At 52.0% G+C, this 24,373-nt stretch overlaps 7 protein-coding genes across 7 annotated transcripts; 3 read left to right on the top strand and 4 right to left on the bottom strand.

Annotated features, from left to right (window-relative positions):
- Window positions 1–47: 47 nt before the first annotated feature.
- Window positions 48–7,488, bottom strand: fma-PKS (polyketide synthase fmaB; the record flags this gene model as incomplete). The annotated part of the gene is made up of 7 exons (XM_025700573.1): window positions 48–1,428; window positions 1,476–6,009; window positions 6,056–6,179; window positions 6,244–6,638; window positions 6,688–6,707; window positions 6,758–6,992; window positions 7,047–7,488. 7 exons carry the CDS (start codon window positions 7,486–7,488, stop codon window positions 48–50), a joined length of 7,131 nt encoding a protein of 2,376 aa, XP_025551796.1.
- A 2,250-nt stretch (window positions 7,489–9,738) lies between these two features.
- BO97DRAFT_51786 (uncharacterized protein) lies at window positions 9,739–11,033 on the top strand. The gene has a single exon (XM_025700875.1). It carries the CDS (start codon window positions 9,839–9,841, stop codon window positions 10,850–10,852), a length of 1,014 nt encoding a protein of 337 aa, XP_025551795.1. The 5' UTR covers window positions 9,739–9,838; the 3' UTR covers window positions 10,853–11,033.
- A 963-nt stretch (window positions 11,034–11,996) lies between these two features.
- BO97DRAFT_344193 (TauD/TfdA dioxygenase family protein) lies at window positions 11,997–13,249 on the top strand (the record flags this gene model as incomplete). The annotated part of the gene is made up of 5 exons (XM_025691724.1): window positions 11,997–12,165; window positions 12,220–12,737; window positions 12,787–12,835; window positions 12,890–13,021; window positions 13,074–13,249. The coding sequence occupies 5 exons, from the start codon at window positions 11,997–11,999 to the stop codon at window positions 13,247–13,249; spliced, it is 1,044 nt and encodes a 347-aa protein (XP_025551794.1).
- A 112-nt stretch (window positions 13,250–13,361) lies between these two features.
- Window positions 13,362–15,910, bottom strand: BO97DRAFT_414005 (uncharacterized protein; the record flags this gene model as incomplete). The annotated part of the gene is made up of 2 exons (XM_025696324.1): window positions 13,362–15,401; window positions 15,803–15,910. The coding sequence occupies 2 exons, from the start codon at window positions 15,908–15,910 to the stop codon at window positions 13,362–13,364; spliced, it is 2,148 nt and encodes a 715-aa protein (XP_025551793.1).
- Window positions 15,911–17,557: 1,647 nt separating this feature from the next.
- BO97DRAFT_451197 (uncharacterized protein) lies at window positions 17,558–18,942 on the top strand (the record flags this gene model as incomplete). Its single annotated transcript, XM_025698969.1, has 2 exons — window positions 17,558–18,039; window positions 18,145–18,942. Exons 1-2 carry the CDS (start codon window positions 17,608–17,610, stop codon window positions 18,940–18,942), a joined length of 1,230 nt encoding a protein of 409 aa, XP_025551792.1. The 5' UTR covers window positions 17,558–17,607.
- Window positions 18,943–20,119: 1,177 nt separating this feature from the next.
- Window positions 20,120–20,947, bottom strand: BO97DRAFT_434205 (uncharacterized protein; the record flags this gene model as incomplete). The annotated part of the gene is made up of 1 exon (XM_025697661.1): window positions 20,120–20,947. One exon carries the CDS (start codon window positions 20,945–20,947, stop codon window positions 20,120–20,122), a length of 828 nt encoding a protein of 275 aa, XP_025551791.1.
- A 2,453-nt stretch (window positions 20,948–23,400) lies between these two features.
- Window positions 23,401–24,285, bottom strand: BO97DRAFT_477675 (uncharacterized protein; the record flags this gene model as incomplete). Its single annotated transcript, XM_025700572.1, has 2 exons — window positions 23,401–24,110; window positions 24,183–24,285. The coding sequence occupies 2 exons, from the start codon at window positions 24,283–24,285 to the stop codon at window positions 23,401–23,403; spliced, it is 813 nt and encodes a 270-aa protein (XP_025551790.1).
- Window positions 24,286–24,373: the final 88 nt, after the last annotated feature.

Below are 24,373 nucleotides of genomic sequence, written 5' to 3'. Positions count from 1 at the left end.
CGTTTATCATATGTCTATCTATCCGGTAAAAAGTCAATGCAGAAGTTCTAAGCCCGCTCCTTCTCCTGCTCGGCGCGTAGCTTTGAGACTACCCTCCCCCCCAGCATCACCAGACTGTCCGCATTCACAATATCTAGCGTGCTCACGTTCGCCCCCATCTCCGACTTGATCCAGTTGCGCAACTCCACCGCCGCCAGTGAGTCCAGCCCGTACACCGACAGCGGCTGGCCCGGCTCCACCTGCTGCGAGTCGTCCCACCGCAGCATCTGCGCCAGCCGCGCGCCCAGAATTTCCAAACAGGTCTGCTGCGCCAGCTGCTCGTCGGTCTCCGTCTCCGCGTCCGCGCGGAACAGCGCCCGGAACTTGTGCACCGCGCGAGTGAGGGGGTCGGCCTTCGTGCCGGCGCCGCCGGCGGATGGAGAGTCGGCGCCGTTGACGACGAAGAGCGTGCGGAAGCGCGGGTCGAATCGGAGCATGGACTGCTCGGGGTCCTGCGGCAGCGCGAGACCGGTGACGAGCTGGGAGATTGGGGGGCTGCCCGGGTCGGTGAAGGCTTGGCAGCTTAAGGCCGCGTCTAGGATCGCGTGCAGCGCGCTTTCCGGAATGGCGCTGATCTCGACGGAGCGTTGGTGGCGCTGCGACAGTGCGTCGGACTCGGCCACCACGCCCACGTCCTCGATCACGCCGAGGTTGATCGTCAGACACTGCGCCCCGAGCGACCGCCGGTACGCCGCGAACGAGTCCAGGAAGCAGTTCGCGGCCGCGTAGTTGGCTTGGCCCTTGCTGCCGATCACGCTGGAAATGCTGGAAAGGCAGAGGAAGAAGTCCAGGGGCAGGCGCTTCTCGGTCGCCACGCTGTGCAGATTCCACGCTCCGTGTACCTTGGCTTCGATCGCTTGGTGGAATTCCTTGACGGTCATCGTTTCGTACGGTCGGTCGCGTAGAACCATCGCCCCGTGGATGACGCCCTGGATTGAATACGGAGCGCGCGTGAAGGCCCGTCGCACGTCGACGATCCGCGCTACGTCGCCACGGCAGTCGTAGATCTCGCATCCCAGTGACCGGCATTGCGCGATCACCGCCTGCGACCGCGGGTCGCGGCATCCGCTGCGTGTCAGGATCACGATGTGTCGTACGCCGCGGTAGGCCAGTCGCACGGCCAAGCTGCCGCAGAGACCCTTGAGGCCACCCACGATCAGGAAGGCCGTAGTGTCGGTGATGGTGACATTATGTTTATGTTGCAGACGACGGACGGGGACTTCGACATCCCCAGTTGCTTCTCCATCGCTGATGACTACCTTGCCGATGTGCTTGCCGCTGCGGAGGTAGGCAAACGCAGCTTGAATCTGTGTCATGGAGAACCGGGTGATGCGGGTGATCGGAGTGATATGTCCGCCATTAATCAGCTCGAAGATGCGCTTCATCAGTCTGCAGAGGGTTAGAAAAATGAATTGAAATAGAATCAAGGTACCCACTTGAAATGCACTCCGTCGCGCATTATCTTAGCATGCGAGAGATCGACTGCCCGGTACGAACAGCCGCGATCGAACGGTTCCATCGAGAGATAATTGCGCTCGACAATGTCGCGTTTGCCAATTTCCACCATCGTGCCTCCGTCGGCGCAAATCCGCCAGGTAGCGTCGAGCAGCTCGCCCGTCAGCGAGTTTACGATGACATCAATACCTTGGCCATTCGTCGCTTTCATGATATCGCCAGCGAAGGAAGTACTTCTCGAGGTGAACATCCGCTCGAAAGGAATGCCGAACGTCTCGTGAAGATACCGTCTCTTCTCGTCTGTGCCGACAGTGACGTAAATCTCTGCTCCTGCGTAGAGTGCAAGCTGAATGCAAGCAATTCCTACTCCTCCGGCCGCAGAATGAATCAACACCGTTTGTCCTTTCTGGAGATTGCCGATGTTAAACAGCGAGTAGATCGCCGTAGAGTAGACGACCGGCATACTGGACGCCTCCTCGAATGACATAGAGGCCGGGATTTCATGGGTGTAACTGATCGGGACCTGGATCCGGTTTGCCAGGGCTCCTTTAATAATGAAAACCATTCGACTCCCCACAAGGTCCGGCGACAGTCCGGAGCCAACACGTCGGACAATGCCCGCACCCTCCAAACCAAGAAGATATTCGTTCTCGGGTACAATGCCCATTGTGACCGCAACGTCCTTGAAGTTGAGACCAACAGCGTGGATTTCAATCTCTACATGATCGTCGGGTAGCGAAACTTCAGCGATCTCGCAGAAGGTGAGCCCGTCAAGCGTACCCAGCTTCTCGGCTCGCAGCTGCACGGTCGAGTCAAGGTCGTGGATCCGTGTTTTTATCAGGGCGTCGGATTCGTTTGCGATGGCTTGATCCAAGCGCTTGTACGGTGCAACGCGGTGGATGTGAATGATTCCATTGCGCTCGGCATACTCGCTGTCTGTAACCCAGCGCGCTTGCGGGCGGCTCAATTGAGCCAAGGCGTGCACTACAGCGCCTGGTGCATGGGGATCATCCCGATTCTCGACGTCCAGCGTCATGACGACTGCCGAAGGATCTTCTGATCGGATCGAGCGGAACAGACCAGAAATCATAGCATTATCCGGCTCTGTGACCTGCATCTGGGCACCCTGTGTAACCCAGAGAATATTGCAGCCGCGTCCGACAAGACCGCGCAGACACTGCCATTGCTCGTCCGAAACATGAGTCAAGACAGGGGCGAATAGTTCGTCAATGATTAGCACAGTGCTTGACTCGGGGATATTGTCTGGGTTGCACACGTGCTCGATCGCATCCCAGCCTGCTGTGCTCAGTTGGGTTCTGATCGCAGGGGTCAGGCTCGTCGACGGCTCCATGTAGAATACATGCAACGGCTTGGAGACCGCACTCCTATTACCTGAGGAGCAATGTGCACACAGATAGGTGGTCCCCTCCGTTTGAGGGATTGGCAAGACATGGTCAAATTCAAGTTCGGCGGTCTGTAGCAGCTCATCCACCGCATCCTGACCCATTGTCCTAGTCAGCAACACCCGCCCGTCTGCTGCTAGGAAGCCCTTGACGGCCTTCAATAGAGGGCTTATTTCTTGACTTGCACCATTAGAATTGATAGTGATAACATCAAAAATTTCATCCTTGGATTCCAAGCCCAGAGCTGAACTCTCTCGGTCATACAGGTAGAAGGAAGTGTTCTTTCTGTCCCGGTAGCGAGCTTGAAACTGATCAAGTGCCTCGACATTATCTCCCAGGTAGCAGTATCGGCGATAGGTCTCAGTATCAGCGGAATTACCTCTCTCAAACCACGTACTGCTCTGGCTTTCTGCTCCAACATTGATCTCCAAGATACCCAATGCAGGATTTCTATGAGCCATCAAATCAAGAATGTACGGGATCGAGCCAGCCTGTTTGATGTCGAGCTTCGACAGGGTCTCACGGGTTAAGGTGGTAATATCCGGCTTCCAGATGTCCCGTGTCAGCCACTGAGATGCGACGGCGTCAACTCCAAGATCGATCAAATGAGTGGAAAAGTTCTTCAACTTCATGAGCAACGCCCCAGTATCGGGATCATACATTGACACGTCAGACACGAAGCTTTTGCCAGTATCCTCACGTCCTCTCCCTGAGTAGACGCTGGTCGCGACTGCCATGCCCGAGGACGGGCGGCTTGGGTTGGGGTTTATGATAAGATCGTCGAACGCTGAGGGAACGAGGGGCTCGGTAAGACGTGTGCGAAGTCCTTCACAGAATGCGGGAGCCGTCGCTCGGAAGATGCTGTCGAGGGCCGCGGGATGGTACGGATACTGGGATTGGGCCTTACCAGCGAAAGAAGGCTCTGTGAGCGTCACTAAAGAACGGGAATAGCGCTTGCCGGCGTGCGACTCGACTTTCTCGAGAAGATAAAAAGCAGGCCCGTATTCGAAACCCATCTCCGCAAATGCCTTCGTCCAGAGGTCGCCGGGTGTTGGGTTTACGAGAGGCGCAATGTCTGTTGCAGAGGCGATCTCAGGGAGAGAGTCTTGAACACGGATTTGACCTCCTGCATGTTTGATCGTGGCGCCGCTGCCATGACTTGACGAAACAGAGAATTCATACCACACATCCTTGGAACCTGGAAGGGGATTGAGAGACAAGTACACATCAGGTTCAATTCCGTCCTCAAGCGTGAGAGCCATCTCAAAACGGACATTTCGGAGATGATAACATAGTGCGCTCGCTGTTTCGGCAGACGAGAGACCATTCATTGACTGCACTTGAAAGATCCCCTCAATAGCCATAGCAAGGTAGCCAGAACCCGGAAAAACAATGTTACTGCCAATGCGATGATCTTTTAGCCATGGGAGATCGCTCAAATTCATAGCCTTCTTGAACATCGGCGCCCGCCACGATGTCCCCAATACCTTGGTTCCGATCAGGTCGTGATGGACGAATTTCTTAAACCGCCAATCACGACTGGCGGCACTCTCAGACCAGTATTTCGTCGAATGGTTCCAGCAGTAGTTGGGCAAGTCAATGACCACCAGCGGTGCGGTCGATTCCGAGTCTTCGTTGACCTGTGCCATGTCGACCGGGAGCCCGGAGAGATACAGTTCACCTGCAACCTCGAGCGTTGGCTTGATGGAGTCTTGACCTCGCTTGAGCGCGGGAAGATAGACAGTGTTCGTCGCCTGTCCGCCCATGCTGGCCGTGATCTGCGCAATGGGTCCCTTCAGGGTCCCACTCGGACCGATCTCAATGAGCTTGTCGATCGGAGACTCTTCGGATAGCATACAACGAAGAGCTTCGTCGAAACGAACGGGGCAAGTCATGTTACTCTTCCAGTAATCGATGTCCGGTGAGCGTTCTTGCTTGAAACCATAAACAGAAGAGAACATCGACACGGAATCCAATGTTCGAGTGCGAAAGGTGGGCGGTAAGTCTTGGGCCAAGAGCTTTTCGTAGGCTACGCCAATCTTTTCCATATGGGTGGAATGGTACGCCATGTCAACCTGCAGCATACGTGCAAATTTGCCGGTTTCAACAAGCCGTGACTTGACCTCCTCAAGTCCTTGCTTGCTTCCAGAAAGTGTGAGGCTTTTGGGGCTGTTGTAACAGGCGATCTGGACATCTGTGGACCCTTCCAGGAAAGGAAGAATCTCGTCAGCTCCTATGCCAACAGCCAGCATACCTAGAGCATTTTCGTCTAGCTTCTCTTGCGCAGATGCCTTTCCTCGGTGGTATGCGATGATGATAGCCTCCGCCTCTGTCAAAAATCCAGCCGCATAGGCGGCCGCAATCTCACCAGAAGAGTGGCCGACAACAGCATTCGGGACAATACCCCAGCCACGTAGAATCTCAATCAAAGCGAGTTGGAGCGCGGTTACGAGAGGCTGACTGAATTCAGGTTTGCGTACGTGTTCTGCTTCTCTTGGTGTGGTCAATTCATCGTACAGTGTCCATGCCGGTGGATCAGGTAAACACTGGAGAACGAGATCAAGGTTTTTGATCATTTCTCGAGCAGGATCAAACGCATTTAAAAGCTCGCGACCCATCTCGGGCCATTGAGAGCCCTGTCCTGTGAAGACAAAGCCGACTTGCGGCGATCGAACATTCTTCTTTCCAAACGTGATCACCGGGGGCTGTGAAGAGTTCAGGCTATCGGTGACCATGTAAGCTCTATTGAACAGATGACTCCTTCGCGTACCCAGCGTGTAGGCGAGATCTCGCAGGCTGATCTTGACATTTTCCTGTTCCACATGCTGGATCATGCTTTCTATATAGCGACGTAGCGATGCCTCATCATTGGCTGAAAAGCACAGCAGGTATGGCCGAGAAGTCGTGGTTCGATGTCCATCGAGCGTGATAGCGCCGAAAGACGATGTATACGCCGGCTTATAATTTGGGATGACTGCACTTGGCTCGTCGAGGATTGCATGTGCATTAGATCCACCAAACCCAAAACAGTTGACCCCGACACGACGGAATGGCATGTCAGGGAAATCTGTCGCATGTTGAGAGACCTCAAGCTTCAAACTTCTGAAGTCAACTGCAAGTTATTAGTGAGGTTACATGCCAGTGACGGTGAGACATACTATTCGGATTGGGCGTGAGGAAAGTTGGATTGCCTGGAATCTTTCCGGTTTCCAGAACCATGATTGCCTTCAGGATTCCCGACAGACCTGCAGCTGGCTCCGAGTGACCAATGTTACTCTTGATCTATTGCAGTATCAGCTTCGCCGTAGTAATAGAGATGCGTGTAATGTTGAAAGGGGGCCTCTACCGATCCAATCCGCAGTGGTCGATCAGCCGGTCTGAACGGCGCAAAAACTGAGGAAGCACCCTCAGTCTCGATCGGATCGCCTACCAGAGTGCCAGTTCCGTGGCATTCCAGATATCCAATCTGTGAATAGTCTGTAATATTCGCGTTGGCGTATGCCTGTCGCACTGCCGCAGCCTGGTCGTCACTACTTGGAGAGGCGATACCAGGAGTGCGACCGTTGTGGTTGTTTGCGATCCCTCGAATAACAGCTCGGATAGGGTCGCCGTCTTGAAGTGCATCATCAAGACGCTTCAAGATGACGGTGTTCATCCCCTCTGCCCTGACATAGCCGTCCGCTTTGGCGTCAAAAACGTGGCAGCGACCGGTGGGGGAGTGCGTATATCTGATTGTGCCACCTGGAGCCATGAGCTTACGACCGATTCATTTCGCAATGCAATTCCATACCTTCACAAGCATATTCCGGACTAGATCCGTTAGCACCTTGAAGGCGAATATAATGCAAGCGGGCGCTTACTTGAGAATGAGGCTGGACGCCGCCACGATGGCACCATTAATTTCCCCGGTGTGAAGAGCTCTGCAAGCGACATCCATCGCCACTAGAGAGCTGGAGCAGGCCGTATCAATGGGCATGCTAGGACCTTTGATGTTCAGAAAATGGCTCACTCTGCAACTCAGCATTGTTCCCGAGCACCCAATGCCGACATTAGGTGGTCGCGAATCAGGGTCGCGCGCGAAAATATCCCAGTAATCTAGCGGTTGTCAGCGTCGCCATATTGAAGGGCAACCTCACTCAGTCAGCCTACCTCCAGGGTGAGCACCCACGTAGCATCCGTACTTCTCGCCTGAGATCGACTCCAGAGAGATGCCAGCATTCTCGAGCGCTTCATAGACGACCTCCAGTAGTATACGTTGTTGCGGATCCATTGATATCGCATCTTGGGGGGTTATGTTGAAAAACTTCGCATCAAAGGCGGCAGGGTCCACGGTTTCCATGAACATGGCGCCAGACGATCGTGAAGTTCGTGCTCTGTCAGAGCCATCGTAATGGCCCTTCCGGTTGAAGCGCGTCTCCGGGGCTTCTGTGTCCGCCACACCCCCCTTCATGAGAAACTCCCATAAACGATGCGGCGAGTCATTCTCGCCAGGGAGTCGACACGCCATGCCCACAATGGCAATGGGCTCTTGGATGTAACATCTCGAGAGAAGGCTCGTCGTTGAATCTGAGGTCTCAGGTGTCAGAGCCATGTTGAAAGGGGTCAATGGGACGGTGGTGTAGAGAGGAAAGCGGGTTGAGGTGTATCCAAGACCAGATAGTGAGGTGGTGAAGCTGGAGGACGAGGGAGGGAGGCTTGAGTAGTTAGTCAGGGGCTACGAGCCTACGATAATCAAACAATGTCGATGCACCAACGGCAATGTGTTGTTTTGGGCATGATCCCTCCACGGAAAGGGCGTTTATGGCACGATTAACCTTCGCACCACACGCGTGCCCTTGCGTCTCCCTTGCTGCAAACGAGCGGCGGTCTGTAGGCAAGCACATTGATTCATTGGAAGCCTAAGATACACCGAGGCAAGCGAGACCGGAAACTAGTTGCATCGCGAAGTGAGTGCCAATACCACCACCACCCGACTTGTCCTCGTGCCAAGGAGCCTGCAGGATCCAGGATGTCGATCCAACGCGGGGTTATCACGATTTCAGACCGCCGCTTATGAGACCTATCCACTGACAAATCGCCAGAGTGCGGGAATGAATTCCTTCGGTAGCCAGTTGGTTACTCGAGAGGGGAGACGGGGGAGAGTTGCTATATTAGTAGCTGTTCGTGTTACAAGATGATCGTCAGTATACGAGGTGTAGATTAATCAGAAGAGGGGTAATGACTTAGCTGGCTCCTCTTACACTCAGGCGTGCCGAAATAGGAGCAGTGCACGAGCTTGAAGCCTGACTGATAGGTGGTTGAAGGTCATTTTGCTTTATTCACATTGTTGAAGGTGAATTGTGATTGAAACGGCCGGACAGAAGGAAGAAGTAGGGAGGAAGATGGAAGGAGCCTGGGGGAGCCTGAGGGGAAGCTTATCCGAGGGAAGGTCACGGGACCAATTTCCGATCTACTGTTTTATCTTGGATTTTTATCTCCGTCTGGCTTCTTCCTTATCTCCGCACTGCTGGGTACAGCCTCAGGGCTGGATCTGCAACGTCGCTTTTTTGAAAAGCACACGTATCATGGCTTGTTCAGTAACGTCAAGATCTAGCCCTAGAAAATGCGATTCCTGTTTACCAGTCTACTAATGGCATCCGTGCAGCGCACATTCCCAATTGTTTCGCGCCAGAAACAACACTCTCGGCCCCAGATTTCCTCCCTACTGAAGACTTTCTTCTCTTATGCCTTTATCGCACCGTTGCCGCGATAAGCAGTTTTCTCGGTCCCTTCAGATTCATGTTCCGACACTGGAAGACTTCATGCAGATATCTGGGTTCAAGCTCAGACATGGAACGTATTCGGCAGTCTCCGATTGCCCTACCATGCAGATGCCGACTACCTATCTTTAAAACCCACGGAACGCTATCCAGGGCTATGAACGGAGAATCTACAAGTAATTAGGGTTTGGATTGAGGCTGGAAAGCCTATGTGCTCGGTGGGGTTGACGTGGACTATGACAAAGCAGGGGTTGTTTTGGAGATTCTATGCCGAATTCGGGTGACTCTTGCGTGGCTTAGGAAAAGAATCGTGACCCATCAAGGCCGAGTTGAGTTAGATCTTGGGTTGACAAAAAAGTATCGCGCATGGGCGCGTTTCTTCGCAGTGAAATCATCTCGAACATGAACGAGTGCTACACTTCCGGCATACAATGGCGGCATCGGATATGTTGGCACGAAGGTCAGGAACCAATGGTGGCATCGTTTCACGCAGAGACGCCATCGGACTCAGAAACCAGATATATTCGTGAGCAGTGGCTGGTTATCGTGATACAGCCATATTCCGCTGATTCAGTGATAGGGATCTGGTGGTGGCGCTGGTCTTTCGAAAAGGCCATTTCGTGCGTGAACAAGCCTGTCAACGAGAGGGGCTGTGGCATAGCCTACGAGGCTTGTTGTCAGAGTGGGAACCCTACGATCGGCCATTAAAATTAACAGCATCCACACCTCGAACCAGATTTTCTCTGTCGGGGGCTAAAGACTTATCCTTATCGCAACTCCGCATGATCTGTAACCGGTCACAACGGAGGGCGCTGAGTGATTCTCACCACACCAACCGCTATACTGACTGCACAGCAACGAGCTATACCTTTACCATCTCGCTATGAACGGGCATATTGAACTGTTCACTTGCAAAGTGGGAATGCGCGCGAGTATAAGAAAAGAGAACGAGCAACGGTGGAGCGCAAGCCGCGTGGCCGATTGAGTGGCCGTTGCTCCACTTCCCTCTCCCGGACCAACCAGCATCCATCCAGAACACCAAAATAAACCTGGGAAGCCTCAGCCCTAGTCCTGGCACGTACGACGACCAGAACACCCTAATCCGCAGAGAATTCATCATCACCGGTTCAATTGAAGTCGTCATGAGGCGGTCTGGAGCCAGTATGTCTGGTCACATAGATAATGCAGGCCTCCGCCCGCCTGGAGTCCGGTCTCCCACTGCTCTACAGCCACTCCCTTTCTCGGCCCTTCAATTCGCTTAAACGTCTACCTGACAACACCATGCAACTACGACATCTAGTCGCGTTGGGGATTCTGTCTTCTCTCACTGTCGCTCACCCGGGTCCCGTTGCCGATCTAACCGCAACATGGGTTCCCACCGCAACCGTCACTATCACAGTACCTATAGCGACCCATTCGACCCATCTCAGTGATGCCAAAGCGAACGCCAAACGCTTTCACGGAGACTGGCTCATCCATAAACGAGCATCGACTACCGAAGAGACATCAACGACCACCTCTGAATCTTCCAGATCGACGACTGAAGCGTCTACGACGGGCACGACACGAACAACCTCTGCTACTTCCACTACCTCCGCAGGCGCCACGGAATCCACTACGGCCTCAACCACATCTACCACCGCATCCTCAACCTCCACCACCTCTACTGCCAGTAGTACCACCTCATCTAGTTCTACCACCACTACCACCTCACAATCAACCACTACTTCACCGACCACCACGACCAAAAGTACCTCGACTGCCTCGTCCACCACCTCAACAGCGTCTGCTACTAGTTCCGCTAGCGCTGCCATTGCTGCATACAACCGCCGCGGTGAGATTGCAGCAATCATCACCTTCAGCATTCTAATCCTCCTCTTTGTCGGCGTAGCCGCCTTTATGTGCAACCGGGATAAACGCAAGAGAAAGCGTGTCGAAGCCAGGGAGGCTGCAAAGGCAGCGGACTACTCGATGGTGTCCTTGCCGGAGGGCGGCCGAGCCCAAAGCGAGGCTAAATTCGACCGGGCCTCAGTGATGTTTGCCACGGTGCCATCCCGCAGTGATCTTGGCTTGAGTACTCCCATGACGCGTCCCTCTTCTGCCACTGCAAGTGAAATCCTGCGCCAAAGCCCAACCCCGGCTGCAGCATCTGTGGTATTGCGCGACGCGCAACATCAAGCTGGGAATTATGTTTGAATACACAAGATGAGATGTTTGAGGAGGCCGCCGTGGGGAACTTGATTTTTGTGATTCTCTATAACACGGCTATGCATACATGTGGGCGTTGAGTTCGCTTTTTATTATGTCTTCCCTGCAGCAATGTTGATTAGCGGTCTTTTACTATTATTTTTCCATCGTGCCTTCATTCTAGCGAGCCAATTCATATAGCATTACTCGTCAATACTCCATACTTGATTTAATAATGTGTTCCTTATAAGGTCTGTTAAGGCGCAGTGCGAAAGGTCAACAGCGATGGCCGGACCTGCCGAAAAGTATGTGTTTAGTGAACTGCTGTATGTTTATATTCTGCTCGAGCTTGCGAAGATGGTGCCTCAGTGGACGGAGGGGCACCCACACCGCGTGTTGTGATCAGCGTTGTGATGCCGGTCCTGCAAGTCGGTGCTTTCGACGATAGAGAGGGCGCCCATTATGTGGAAGCCTTTGCTTTGGTTGACGGTGCTGAGAGATGTCGATCCCGTTCTAAACTTTAAATTCAGACAACATATCTGCATTTGACTGTCTACCAACAGTTGGCGGATTGAAGGTATATAATCAACCACCACTACAGCATGCTTGCGACACAACTCCACCTTCCTCCTCGACCACATGTATCCCCAATGTTGTCGCATCCTGCCAGTAATACAATTCATTGGTACAGTTCAAGTCGTTGAGGACATAACATGAATTGGAGTCGACGGTACTGTACTCTTCCAATGCTGGGATTAATCGCAGTATGAATACTCGCGGCTCGGCAAGCAACATAAAGTAGATCCACACTACTTCATAATTATGCAGACACGCCAGAGATTATTACATTCGACAAGCGGCATCCACGGTCACGACATGGAGATTTAGATGGTGGCAGCCAGCAAGTCCAAAATTGGTGCAATTCTCCGAGCCAGCGACGGCAACCGGCGATAGCGCCACCACAATCAACCTCAATCTAAACGCCGAAAGCCGAAGCACCCATCCTACCAACACTGTGAGTTCACCCACTAGACTACAATTCGAGTAGCAAACAGTTGAATAAATAAATCATGTCGTACCCTAAAGTACAAACATCTTTCGCAACCTACGCTTCAACTCACACTCGAATGAACAAATCATCACTACTCAGACAATGGCGCCGCATCCACGCATCCACTCCACGGCGTCCCTGGACACCTTCAACCCAGTAATGGTGACTCCAGTGATCGGCACCGAGTTCCGCAAAGGAAGCTGTAACATCGTGGACGACATCCTCCTCAACCAGGACGCAGAGCAACGCATCCGCGACCTGGCTGTGATGAGTGCGCCCTCCCCCATTCAATATTCCCAACTCCCATCAAAACTAACCTCTCCAGTCGCCGAAAGGGGCGTAGTCTTCTTCCGCGCGCAAGACAACCTCACCAACGCACTCCAGAAAGACCTGATCCTCCGATTAGGCGAGCTCACGACTCGCCCAGCCACGCACGGCCTACACATCCACCCCGTGACCAACGACGCGCGCGAGTTCGGCGACCCAGACCCAGAGATCAGCACAATCCACTCTGAGGGCCGGAAGACCCTGTACAAGGGCTCGGACTATACGCGCCACGCGGCCGTCTGGCACAGCGACATCGCGTTCGAGAAGGCGCCCGCCGACTTTTCCAGTCTGCGGCTCACGCAGCTGCCCGTCACCGGCGGCGATACGCTCTGGGCGTCTGGGTATGAGATGTACGATCGGTTGAGTAAGCCGTATCGCGCGTTCGTCGAGACCTTGACAGCGACCCAGGTGGGTGAAGGGTTTCGGCGCATGGCGCAGGCGGGTGGGTTTCGCATGTATGCTGGGGAGAGGGGAGCGCCTGTTAATGTTGGGGAGGATTTAGTGGCGGTTCATCCGGTATGGTGTTCTGTGGTTTCTTGGTGATAGAGAGGTGCTGATGGGCTAGGTTGTGCGCACGAACCCGATCACGGGCTGGAAATCGATCTTTCCTGTCGGTAGGTTGCTCGGAGGACTACGGAGATGAATGAGGAGTGCTAATGATGGCGCAGGCGCTTTCCCGCAAAAGATCAATGAATTGACGCGCAAGGAGAGTGCAAATATGCTGCAGTATTTCCAGGATCTGATCACCCACGGGCATGATCTCCAGGTGCGGTTCAAGTGGAATGAGCCTAATGATATTGGTAGGTTCTCGGTGCAGTTCCGGAGTATGCTTTTGATGTTAACAGATGATAGCAATTTGGGACAACCGCAGCGTCTTTCACACAGCCACTGGCGACCATGAAGGATTTGGCCCACGGAGTGGCAACCGGGCTGTGGGAGTAGGCGAAGTCCCTTATTTCGATCCAGAAAGCAAATCCAGGAGAGAAGACTTGGGCATTGAAGATACGCTGTCGCCTGCGCACTGGTAAACTCGAAGGGATAATGAGTTTGGCTCAATGAAGATGATATTTGAATATTCGCTTTGGACAATCTATGAAATTGATGAGTTAACACGTGTCATGTACTGCTGGCTGTTCAATCCTATTCCGCCATTGAGGCCCATGGAATATCCGCCCAGAAATCGTCAGACAACAAGTCACCAAATGATTGCAAGTTGTCCAGCATCTCCTGTAGGCCGTGACACTGTAGTCCGAGGCCATCGCTGCGCAATGAATCCGGAGCAGGAGGCGGCGTGGGCAGGTCGGACCAGTCAGTAGAGCCATGCTGCCCGTTTGTGTAAGTGGAAAAGGGTATAGCATTTGTGTGTGACCACAGTCCGGTAGGCTCCTGCGCCCTCGTATCTCCAGCATTGCTGGTCAAACTATTGGAGGAACTGTTCACGAAGTCAATGGCTCTAGTCATCATTGTCTCAAGGCCGTCGCGATATTTCCGCAGAGTAGTATTGCGCTCAGCCATCATGAACATTGACAACGAACAAGCTCGCAAATCATCCGACACTGCGATGCTCCACAACTGAGGCGCTCGGAAGAGGCAGAGACTAGTGATGTCAGCCATGCCTATCACCTGAGTGAGCGATACATACCACATTGTCAGGCCAGCCATGAACAAGGAGTTGACCAGAAGAAACGAGTATCCTGACGAGGCTCTCTGCCGCAGCGTCTTGAAGCACTGACACATCTGACCAGACGCGTAGAGACATTTCCGTATCAATGAGTTTTCGCTAGGGACGACGCTTAGGAACCGCTGTAAAAGCATGCGCACACAGTTGTGCCAATGCATCCGAACGAATGTTGAATCCTCTAAGTCCATGACTGGCTGTGTCTGTTCGAAATCTTCCAGTGACGTCATTAAAGGAGGCACCTCATCTATGAGTGCTGACACATCTCGATCAACACGGTAGATTTGAGAGTGCATTTGAGACATGATGCGCTGCAGGCGGATAGTAGAGATAAACCTTCGAATGTTTGAGCCTGGTGCTGGCTCGATCGGGTCCGAAGGAGTGCGTAAAATCTCATTGACCTGCCGGTCGTCGTTGATAGTATCATTCATGTCAGCTGGCACATCGACATCTATGTCTTTCTCGGCAATGCTAAAGGGTCGTCCAAGAGACCAAGACACGTATCTCTCCACGAGATACACGCTCCAGAAAAGACGGCGTCGCAGCTGCGCCTCGTGCTGTCGCATCGACCGATACTGGCCTTCGCGATGTAATCCGAGGTCGACACATATCCGCATTCCCAGCCCTATAGTATACCAAACGCTAGAGTGCGACGAGGATCGTAGGTCGTAGAGGACAAGTAACATGATTGCTTCGATCCTGGCGTAGGTCGAGGGTGATTTGAGAGCAGTTTGTGAGTTGATTGCTGCTGCCCAAAAGTCACGAGGGGGGGTAGAGTCGTATGCATCGGTCATTTGTAGGATGGATGCGCCCAGAGCATAGACCATAAATATCTTGAACCGTCCAAATCCATTGACCTCGCATTCAGTCTTCTGGTGTAGGCGCTCGTGTAGGTGATGAATCTCAGAGCGATCGAGGAATGGAAGTCGAGTATGCATGTCACGAAAATAGGCCTCAACAAGTCGCGCGCCAACAACTTGGCCTGGGGCAGACACTTCCCCAGTCACGAAAGAAGGACTGGAGGGGAGTGGTTCACTTTGTTGGAAGCCAGCGTTGATGGGAAGAGATTCGGTCCAGACGGTATCGTGCACTATGCGACCCAGGTTCTCAGCAACTGTCCGACCCGACGATGGCCCCAGATATGCCGGTTCTTCATTATGGTCCCGGCCCAAAGATAACAGCGACACTACCGCAGCTCGGTCCAGATTCTCGGGGCTTGAAGGTGTGTCCTGGTCTTCTTCTGACCCTGGAAGGGCTCTTTGCACAGCAGCGGCCAGCTGTGATTCCAGCATTTCTATTCTATGGACCAAAGCGCCCTTGGACATAGCATGATGCCATGAGGGGGCGGTTTCGGAGCGCAGACATGGTTGCTGGGCGGACTCGCAGCCCGCGCAGGTTGGATAACCCACGCAGCGTTGCTTGCGTCGATGGCACCGTTTACAGGACTTGGGGATACGCTTGCGAACTCTGGCTTCTGTGTTCATGCTGATAGATGAGCGATGCTGTAGAAAGGTAGTTGTGGCAGGAGGCAGCGTACAGTACATTCAAGGTTTCCCCGCACTGCAGACAACCGAGGCACAGAGGGCCAAGCTGAGGCCATCGCCAAACAAACGCACGTCGTCCGAGCTAGGGGCAGGGTATCTTCGCGAAATTCCTCTGGCGATGGAAGGTGGATTGAAATATCTTCATAACTGCTATCAACGACTATGAGATCGACTGTGCATCAACAGAGGGATAAACAAGTGACGACAGAAGACCTCCGAGGTGAGTGAGTCGAAACGATGCAATGCCTAAAGAGGAAAGTGCGGCGAAGTCTACCACGTGACGCGCATCAAGCTTGTTCCGCTCCGAGTGTTGATCTTTCCACCTTCAGCCGCCGTATACAGTACTGTACAGTACATACATACACACACTCAGGGCAACGGGCAGGCATCAAGGGGGCAGGCAGTAGGCTGTGTCTCTTCTTCTGCACCACAACCCTCACATCAGACAACACTGCTCGTTTCCACATTCTAGTCGCTGCCTTCTCGCTGGCACTCGGGGCAGGGTACGGCAACTGCCACTATCGCAACGCTAAACACAGCATGTGACCCTGTGCCTACGCCCGGGAAACTGTTCCGAGTCCTCTTCCTCAGCTGTCTCAGACCAAGAGTGCCTTTCTTCACGACAGACCCTTGGTTCGCGTGGTATGCAGCTGTCGTGCGTGTGCCATTTGCTTGATTGTGTCTCTCTTATCCAAGGCAGCAGGCATATAGTCAATGATCACCTGGCAGCAGCAGTATGCCCGGGACAATCCGCCAGCAAATCCCGTCGGAGTACCGGTTATCGAATGGATAACTTGGGCAACAGAGCTGAAGCTCCCCTGTGGGTTACCCCTTGCTTGTTGCATACGGTACTAGCCACAGAAGGAAGGCCTCACTTGCAGAATAGGGTTCCTGCCTTTGATGTCAGACCTGGACGATGGACGCCTGACAAATACCCAGACAGCTCTGGCGATGTAATGAAGTATTTCGTACTCCGAAGCGCAGGTTATCGAACATCGTCATTAGACTAGGCCTATACCCCGCGGTCGTGACTCACAGCCGGCTAAGAAGCTAGGACGCTTGGCTTCTGAAGCACTAGCCAGTTCCTCACAGATGTGCAGTCCACTTGCATTGCAAGTAGTGCAGCTGATCATTGCACCTTTAGAATACTATGGCCTATTCATGCCGATTTAGATCGACAACAGGGAAGAGATGTAGTCTAGCCTTTGTCTTCAGGAATTGAAGCACATCTCACGGTTTGTTCCCCAACCGGGCTTCCTCTCGAAACATGAACCTAGAGAACGACCTGATGCTACCGTCGCTTAGTCTCGGATGTTTACCAAGGTGGATATGCGCAGCTCACGACTACCCAGAGTAAGTAACCTGCCAGGGCTCGCTTGGAGCTTCCGTTCCTAGCGACCCATTATGGGTGGTGCTCAGATGAACTGTTATCTCAGCCTATCAGTACGACCCATATGGTTAAGCTCGTGAAACTAGGGCGGCAGCCTGAAGATTACAAGCAGTATCCCTTGGCAGCTTATTGGTGGGTGAGATGCGCGAGTTGAATCCGCAGGGCTGAGATCAAGAACAGAATGCTCTTGGAAAATCTACCCCCTACTTACTGCCTTGCTATTGGACAAAAGGGCTTCTGATGTGTCCATGACTCTAACAAACCACAGATTAGCATTGAAGGCATTGATGCAATAGACTGTAGACCATGTTCTGTTTGAACATGCCTGCTTTACCATAATTGTGCGGGATTTGAACGCGCGGAGGTATGATCAAAAGCCATAGCTCCAATTTCCTTGGATTCTGATATACAACGCAAAGCCTGGTTGCGAGTGTTTGTATCATCAGGCTTGGTTTGATCAACCTACGCAATACGTTCCATGGTGGGGACATGAAATCAAGGAATCTTGCACAAGAAGAATGGAAGACAATGCAACGCCAAGCGTCAGCTGTCAGCTGTCTCTCCCTTACGGTCGTCTCCGGTCTTTGCAAGCTTGTATAACACAGGAGGCAAAGGTCTAACTCGAGCTTGCCACTGTACTCTACGTTTCGGTGCAATCATCCTTTTTGGTGAAGCTCAGGTGACTCTGCGCTTGTTTCGCGCCTTATATCGACCCCGGGAAGAGATCATATTCCGTTGAGCAGATATCAGCAACAGCCCGCACTACGTCTTACGATGGACACTGCGGCATCGAGGAAGATACGTTCAGCATGCGACTCGTGCCACAACATGAAGATGAAATGCTCTGGTGGCCAGCCATGTATGACCTGTAAACGGTACAAACATACATGCACCTACAGTGCCCCCAATCGCATCGGCCGACCGAAAGGGTCCAAGAACAAGACAACCACCTCGCCCGCGACACGCGCAGCGTTGTCTAAGGATACCGTGGAAACCGAGATCTGGAACTGGGACCAGCCACAGTCACCGCTGTTGATGCACGATGGACGACTCAATGCGCCTACGGTGTCTCCTTCGGATGATTCAGGTTTAAGAAGTCCTTTGGCGAGCCTCTCTGAACATGACCTCCATGCCACAAGTATACCACTCTATTCCATGGGGCTTTGTGCAGGTGATCCCGAGCTGGGCTTGTCTTCAGATCCCTTGGTATGTCTCTTTTGCGTCCTTGTCTCGATATCCTAGAATTCTGGAAAGACAAGCATTAATATTACTGTACACTACAATGGCTGACTCCTGCACACGATGACATAGGGACTTTTGGACGACACGCATTCCCTGTCCCCAGCCTACCTACCTAGTCCAACGTATCCGCCACTGCCGTTGCCGTCTATCGCACCACCGCTTTCCATGAACAGTCCCAATATACCCTGGAAAAACTGCAACTGCGTTGGTGTGCAAGCCGAAACCCTCTCGAGTCTCCGCAAAAGAGAGGCTGGACCATGTCCGATAGCGTTTCCAATCGTCCTCGAAGCCACACAAGATATCCAGATTAGATGGGAGGCGCTATTCAGCTGTTCCCTCTGTCGATTGGACAGCGATCATGTGGCCCTCCTACTGCTTGCAATGAGCCTTCGTCCGGTGCTTCGCTGGCTGCAGCTGCTTATATATGATCGCGTGTCACTGTCGTGCGAGCCTCCCGGCCCGAGCAAACATACTCCTCAGCGCACTCGTGGCTTGAGCCACGGGACCATGAGCAGCATGGCCTCCCCGGAGAGTATTGATAATGGCGCAAGGAGCACTACGAGGCTCAGGGGCGGGTCTGGCTCGAGGTCTGGCAATTCAACGGGCGAACGTCTCCGCATAGGCATCTACGACCTACCCGATGATGAGCATGACTTCCTCTTAGACATGCTAACTAGTCGCACGCTTGGCAAGTTGAAGGGGGTGCAGACTGGTATTACAGCCTATTTCCAGCAATCCCAGAGCACCCTGAGTTATACCATTAGCGGCGAGAAGAAGTCTATCCATACGGTGCTCGACCACCTGAGACATTCTATCGAGACGACGGAGACTCTTCTGGAGACTCTCCGACAGAAGGTCATGTATTAGGCCTTGGTCTTGTTAGTTCTTTCATCTGCCACTCTACATCCTCCATAGCATAGATTTGCTGACTGCTTTCGCTTGTACACGCATTTGTTTGCTATAGTGTTTACCGTGGATAGTCTTTCTATTTCTCTCATATTTATGTCCAGTTTGCTATTACTTCTGTTATTCAGTGGAAGTCCCCATCTTTTAAACATTTGTCGCTGTCATTACATTGAGCGATTCGTTGTGGACTACCTTGGGCTTTTGAATAACACGTTCCATGGTAGTCTTTTGAGGTCCATGCTTCAGCCTACCTTGCACCGGGATTGATTTACGATGTAAAGTCCTGCATTATTCTCATTGCAAATGTACGATACACGTGGATACACGTGGAAAATATGAATATGAGACAGTATATGTCGGGAATACTACCGTAAGCCGAGTGGCGAAGGACGTTTGAAAAATATGCTCGGTCGTAGACTACTCCTTCCAACCCCTTTTTTTGCAGTGATGCCGTACGCTGTTACGCGGAGATTTGTTATTGGCAATTACATGCTCACCAAGACTGTTTTGAGCACATTTTGACAACGTCGGGGGAGCCTTTCACGAAAAATGTGCATGAGAGCACTCCATCGGGAGTGGCGTCCAACGGTGAGTGGATAAGGGTGTGAAGAAATTCGATGAGTCAATGAGGCCTAGGATAATTGGTTGTGGGGGTACAGTTGAAGTTGTACAGAGCGTGCTTACAGTCGTATTGCGCAGCGGATGATTTCCGTGGACTGGCTTATGTTGGACCTCGTTGGTATGTGGCTATTCCTGGATGGGAAAGAGGCAAATTCTCTGTACTGGGTAATGTATACTCTATTGACCAAGAGTATCTGGAATGCAGGGCGTTGGCTTGAGAGTATTCTGATGGAATTCTAGACAGCTACCTCGTGCGACTGTACCGAAGGAATGCCAGCAAGCGACTATGGTCTACAGGGAGCACTGCATGGAAGAACAAGTATTAAATTCTGATCTATCAGTCATTAACCATTTCTCTAACTAATGCTCCCGCGTAACATCATCAACTATAGAAACATGTGTTTATCGTAACCCCTGTGTCGAACACGGCTTGAACCACAGTCAATATGGAATCAAAAACATCCAGTCATCGTCATCATCCCTTAACCATGGCTGTGAATCTCCGATCTTCCAGCATCTAGACAGTGTACTGTCGTTGCAACCAACCAGCCTCCGGCCGAGTCGAGCAGCCAGCAATGGTGCTGCAAGTGCCCTGGTCGTGACTCGCATATTCGTAGAAGATATTGGTCTTGTCCTCGATGTCGGAAGCATCGAGATTGACGGGGTTGTTATTGATCGTGTAGCCCAAGTAGCCTGTCAGGTTCGGGTGGCAGTTTGCCTTGTTCAAGGCGGAGGTAGTGAAGAAGGCCGTGGCGTAGTGATCGCTGTGGTCACCGTCGCCGAAGCTGTCGACGTAGTCCTGGGTTTTCAGCTCATCGGGGTGGAAGTCATCCATCAGAACCGTTATCGTGTCGATCAGTTCGTCGCGAGTGTATGTTGTGCCCGAGCCGTCCACGGTGGTAATGTGGTCGATGTCTCCGTTCCACAGCTTTTGAAGGCTGTCATTGTTGCCGCCCGCGAACCCCGTGCCGTCCATGTTGCCGTCAGGGAGATGCATGAAGATCAACGAGATGGACGCGTTGTCTTTCAGCGTGTAGATGGAGATGTCCTTGCCCTTAATCCCGGCGTCAGTCTCCTTCCACTTGTTGCTGGCGATGGCCATCCGCGCGTACGCCGCCTGGGATCCGAATTGTCGGTCTTGCCAGTAGCTGTCGTCGTTTCCTGCGTCGCCGGCTGTGAGGAAGATGGTCCGCACGGCTTGGCCGGAGAGTATGTCGCGGATCAGGTCCGGACTGAGGAAGAGTAAATCATCGTCCTGGTGCGCGACGATGTTGAGGGTGTCGGCTAGAACAAAGGGCACAGAGCTCAGAAGAGCGAGCTTATTAAGAATGGTCTGAGGCTTCATGGTTCTCTTTTGCTGCAGAATGTATAGTGCGGGCTTTACAGTAAATGAATGAATGAGCTTCACAGAAAGACAGGGAGTTTTAGGAAGTGATCATGACTACCAAGAGACATCGTCTCGGCTTTATAGCTCGTATGCATGCTGAGGAGCTCGAACAATGTCATAGCGTATCGTATAGCTCACATTCCTGGGCTTCGGAGTGTTCTAATATCAGACCCATCCCTTGCGTGCTCACTCTTTATGACGCCAGTTTGTCGAGCATGATGATGTTCAAAGCCATATTACAGGGGCTCAAAAAGTGGTACGTGTTTCATAAAGTAAACTTGTGGCTTACTCGAGCTCTGTTCTCGTGATCAACATCGGAAGCTCCAGGAGTCGAGAGAAGGGTGTACAATTTCGGTATGGTATACATTCCGCGGCTGGAATGAGGATTGCAACACATGGACGAGCTCCAACCTTGACTACAGGTAGACGCGATCAGTTGATCCGAATCGCGATTCTTGTTGTGTTGATCAACGAAAGTTGGGCTGGTAAGGTCAACATCGACTGATTTCATGCATATCTGATCCTCAGTAGGATTGTAGTTTAGGGCTTGATGACGCAATCTGGAGTTTCAGCAGAACACTCTAGCGTCATGCTTGATGAGATCCCAATCAAGGGGTCTTGATTGGAATAGAACGTATACTGTGCAGAGTTTCGCGCTCTTCGGATCTGGGTTCCCGGTGTAACTATAGCAATCTTGCCTCTTTGGATTATGGTCGGTCGGCTTTGACTTAGCAAGAGATACCTACTAACATATGACCTCCATGATTCGATTCATGGTTGCTTATCTTGCTTTTCTCAATAATATTAACCTTCCCTCCAATCAAACTCTATGGATATTTTTGAATGTGTTTGATAAAACCTTTCGAGGTACCACCCAATAGATATAATGCTAAATATCGCTGCTGGGCCGCCCACATATACTGCGACCTTTCTGATTTTCATTTATGGGGCTTGAATTGGGTGTGCTTCTCATTGTTCCAAGTTCGGTCGCATTTACAAAGAGATATTGTTGGGATAAAACGATAATAAAATGTTCAACTCTTGGCACTACCTTTGGCTTGAGGGTCATTGGTATATATTCGGCTGAAGGATAACACAAATATCTAGGGGCGCGTATTTGAAGTTGTCATTCTACGATAACATGTTGGACGTTGTTGTATAACAATATAAGAGAGGGTGCTCTTAATATGTTATTTATTGTTCAGAATAGACTGGAATGGAGTAGTGGTAGTATAAAAGGTTCTTGAGGTTTAAGGATGCATGACGGGGCTGTCTTATTCCCGAAGCCGCGGGTAACGCACATTCTACGTCCTTTGCGTAACAACAAAATCCAAGGCTCTCCCTACGTGAAGCTTCTGATAGAGACCAATTTCATGGGAATCATCTCTCGGCATCTGGACTCCCTGTTTCTGCGACTAAATGAGGAACTACGGCAGCTGAAAGACTTACTCCTGGTACCATTCGCCCTACGCTCGGAGAATACCTGCACCTGTGAAGTCTCTTTATGAAGATTATTATCCTGCATGATATTCCAATGGTAGAGAGTAGAAAGACCAGCGGAATGGGTGTAGAAGCCAAGAAAATGAATCGATGATCTATATAAGGGCAGCTTGTTCTGAGATGAGTAAACAAATAGACACGTCGCCCACATCCTGCGGAGTCCGGCAATTTGTCCCGGCCACCCGCAAGTAGCAAAAGGGGCATACTGAGCGAACCACATCTGCAATGGCGTCTGGAAATGGCTATGTGAGAAGTGTGATTGTGCCTCATGGGGGCGCGGAATTATTCTTCCGTCAGCTGAGGGATGACGGCTATGGAAATCTACCTCATCCTCGAAGAGAGATATTTGTTCAATGCATTCCCGCCCAATCTGCACGCGCCTGTCATTGTAGTTGTGGTATCATCTGCCAAGTGGGAAGAGGCAATAGATTTCATTGAAGAATTGGGTAGCGTTGAGTGCATCGGCTGCGGTCGTCCTCAGCTCGGGCGCCACTTCCACTTCTGCGATCCGGAAGTGCGGGAATACATTCTTTATCTCTTCACAGAGACCGAGATGCAGACCCTGGAAAGAGGGAGTTATAATTGGGATAGGAATCCTCCTGCCTCCAACATAGTTCGCTTGGCTCGAGTCCACCAGATTGGTCATCTGCTCAGTGCGTTGGAGATGCAGATCGTTAGATAATTTTACGGAGATGCGTATCGTCAGTCTCTTCAACTGCTGCGCTCCAATGCAGATCACAAAAGCCTATGCCTATGGGCCGCAATTTTTAGACATGGAATCAGATCTCTTTATCATGACAATATCAAGAACATAGAATTCCTCCATACATTGTCTGATTCTCGTCGGCTACAGCACTCACTCGATCTATCAATATACCCTACCCACTGAATAAATCTCCAATTTTAACCACTCAATTCGTAAGTGTAACAAACTGCCCCCAATATCTCTTCCCCTCCCCTTTCACCTCCAAACCAGCAACCGCATTCTCGAACACCCACCTCCCAACCTCCCCCCGACTAATCACATACCCAATGGCCGGCTCCTCGGCAGTGCCAACCCGGACCTTCTCCAACCCACCAGAACCGACCCCATCCACCAACAAACTCGGCCGCACAATCATAAAATTTTCGATCGCCGGACTCTGACTGTCCGTCTCAGCCAGAACCATTCCCTCCATAACCCTCTTGTCAGCATGCGGCACCCTGAGCATCCAATTGAACAGCGGAAGCATCAAGTATGGCACGTCGCGTTTGGCGTCTACGCCCGTTCCGCTAATAACGACGAGTCTGGGCTTTTGCGTTCCTTGGGGATTAGGAAGGGAGTGGAGAGCCTCGAGTAGCGTGCTCATTGCGTCCTGGCAGATGGTAGGGTTCTCGAGGGTCGGGTGCAGCAGGGACTCAAATTTGAGTCGGCTCCCTATTCCGGTAATGATTAGGCTGACTGGCGCGTTGGTGTCGGGTGTGAGGAGGGTGAAGCGGACGGCGGTGGTGTCTGTTGCGTTGCCGGGGATGATGTGCAGGTTTGTGGTGATTGTGGTAGAGGGGATGTCGTGGGTGATGAGGAGATCGGTTAGTTTGGTTGGGGTGCGGACTACTATTTTCCTTGGTGAGTAGCTCGTTACTGTATGAATGAATAAAGTGTGGGATATCAGTAGGATGGGTGGTGGTGGTGGTGGTGATTCAGGGCTCGTACATGCGTTGCAATGATAGCCTGCTTGCAGTGCTAATACTAGGCAGTGGAGGGCGCAACCGCCCGTGGCGCCGAAGAAGGCGATGGTGGGAAGTGGTTTGGACATGACAACGGGTCGGATGCTGAATGAAGTGGATATCGTATAGATCTTTCTCAATTTGTCGGTGGCATATTTATATCCTGATCACTGGATG

Source organism: Aspergillus homomorphus, assembly GCF_003184865.1.
Source record: "Aspergillus homomorphus CBS 101889 unplaced genomic scaffold BO97scaffold_16, whole genome shotgun sequence".
NCBI lineage: Eukaryota > Fungi > Ascomycota > Eurotiomycetes > Eurotiales > Aspergillaceae > Aspergillus > Aspergillus homomorphus.
Note: the sequence above shows the minus strand (reverse complement) of the source record. Positions and strands in the feature narration are given on the sequence as shown.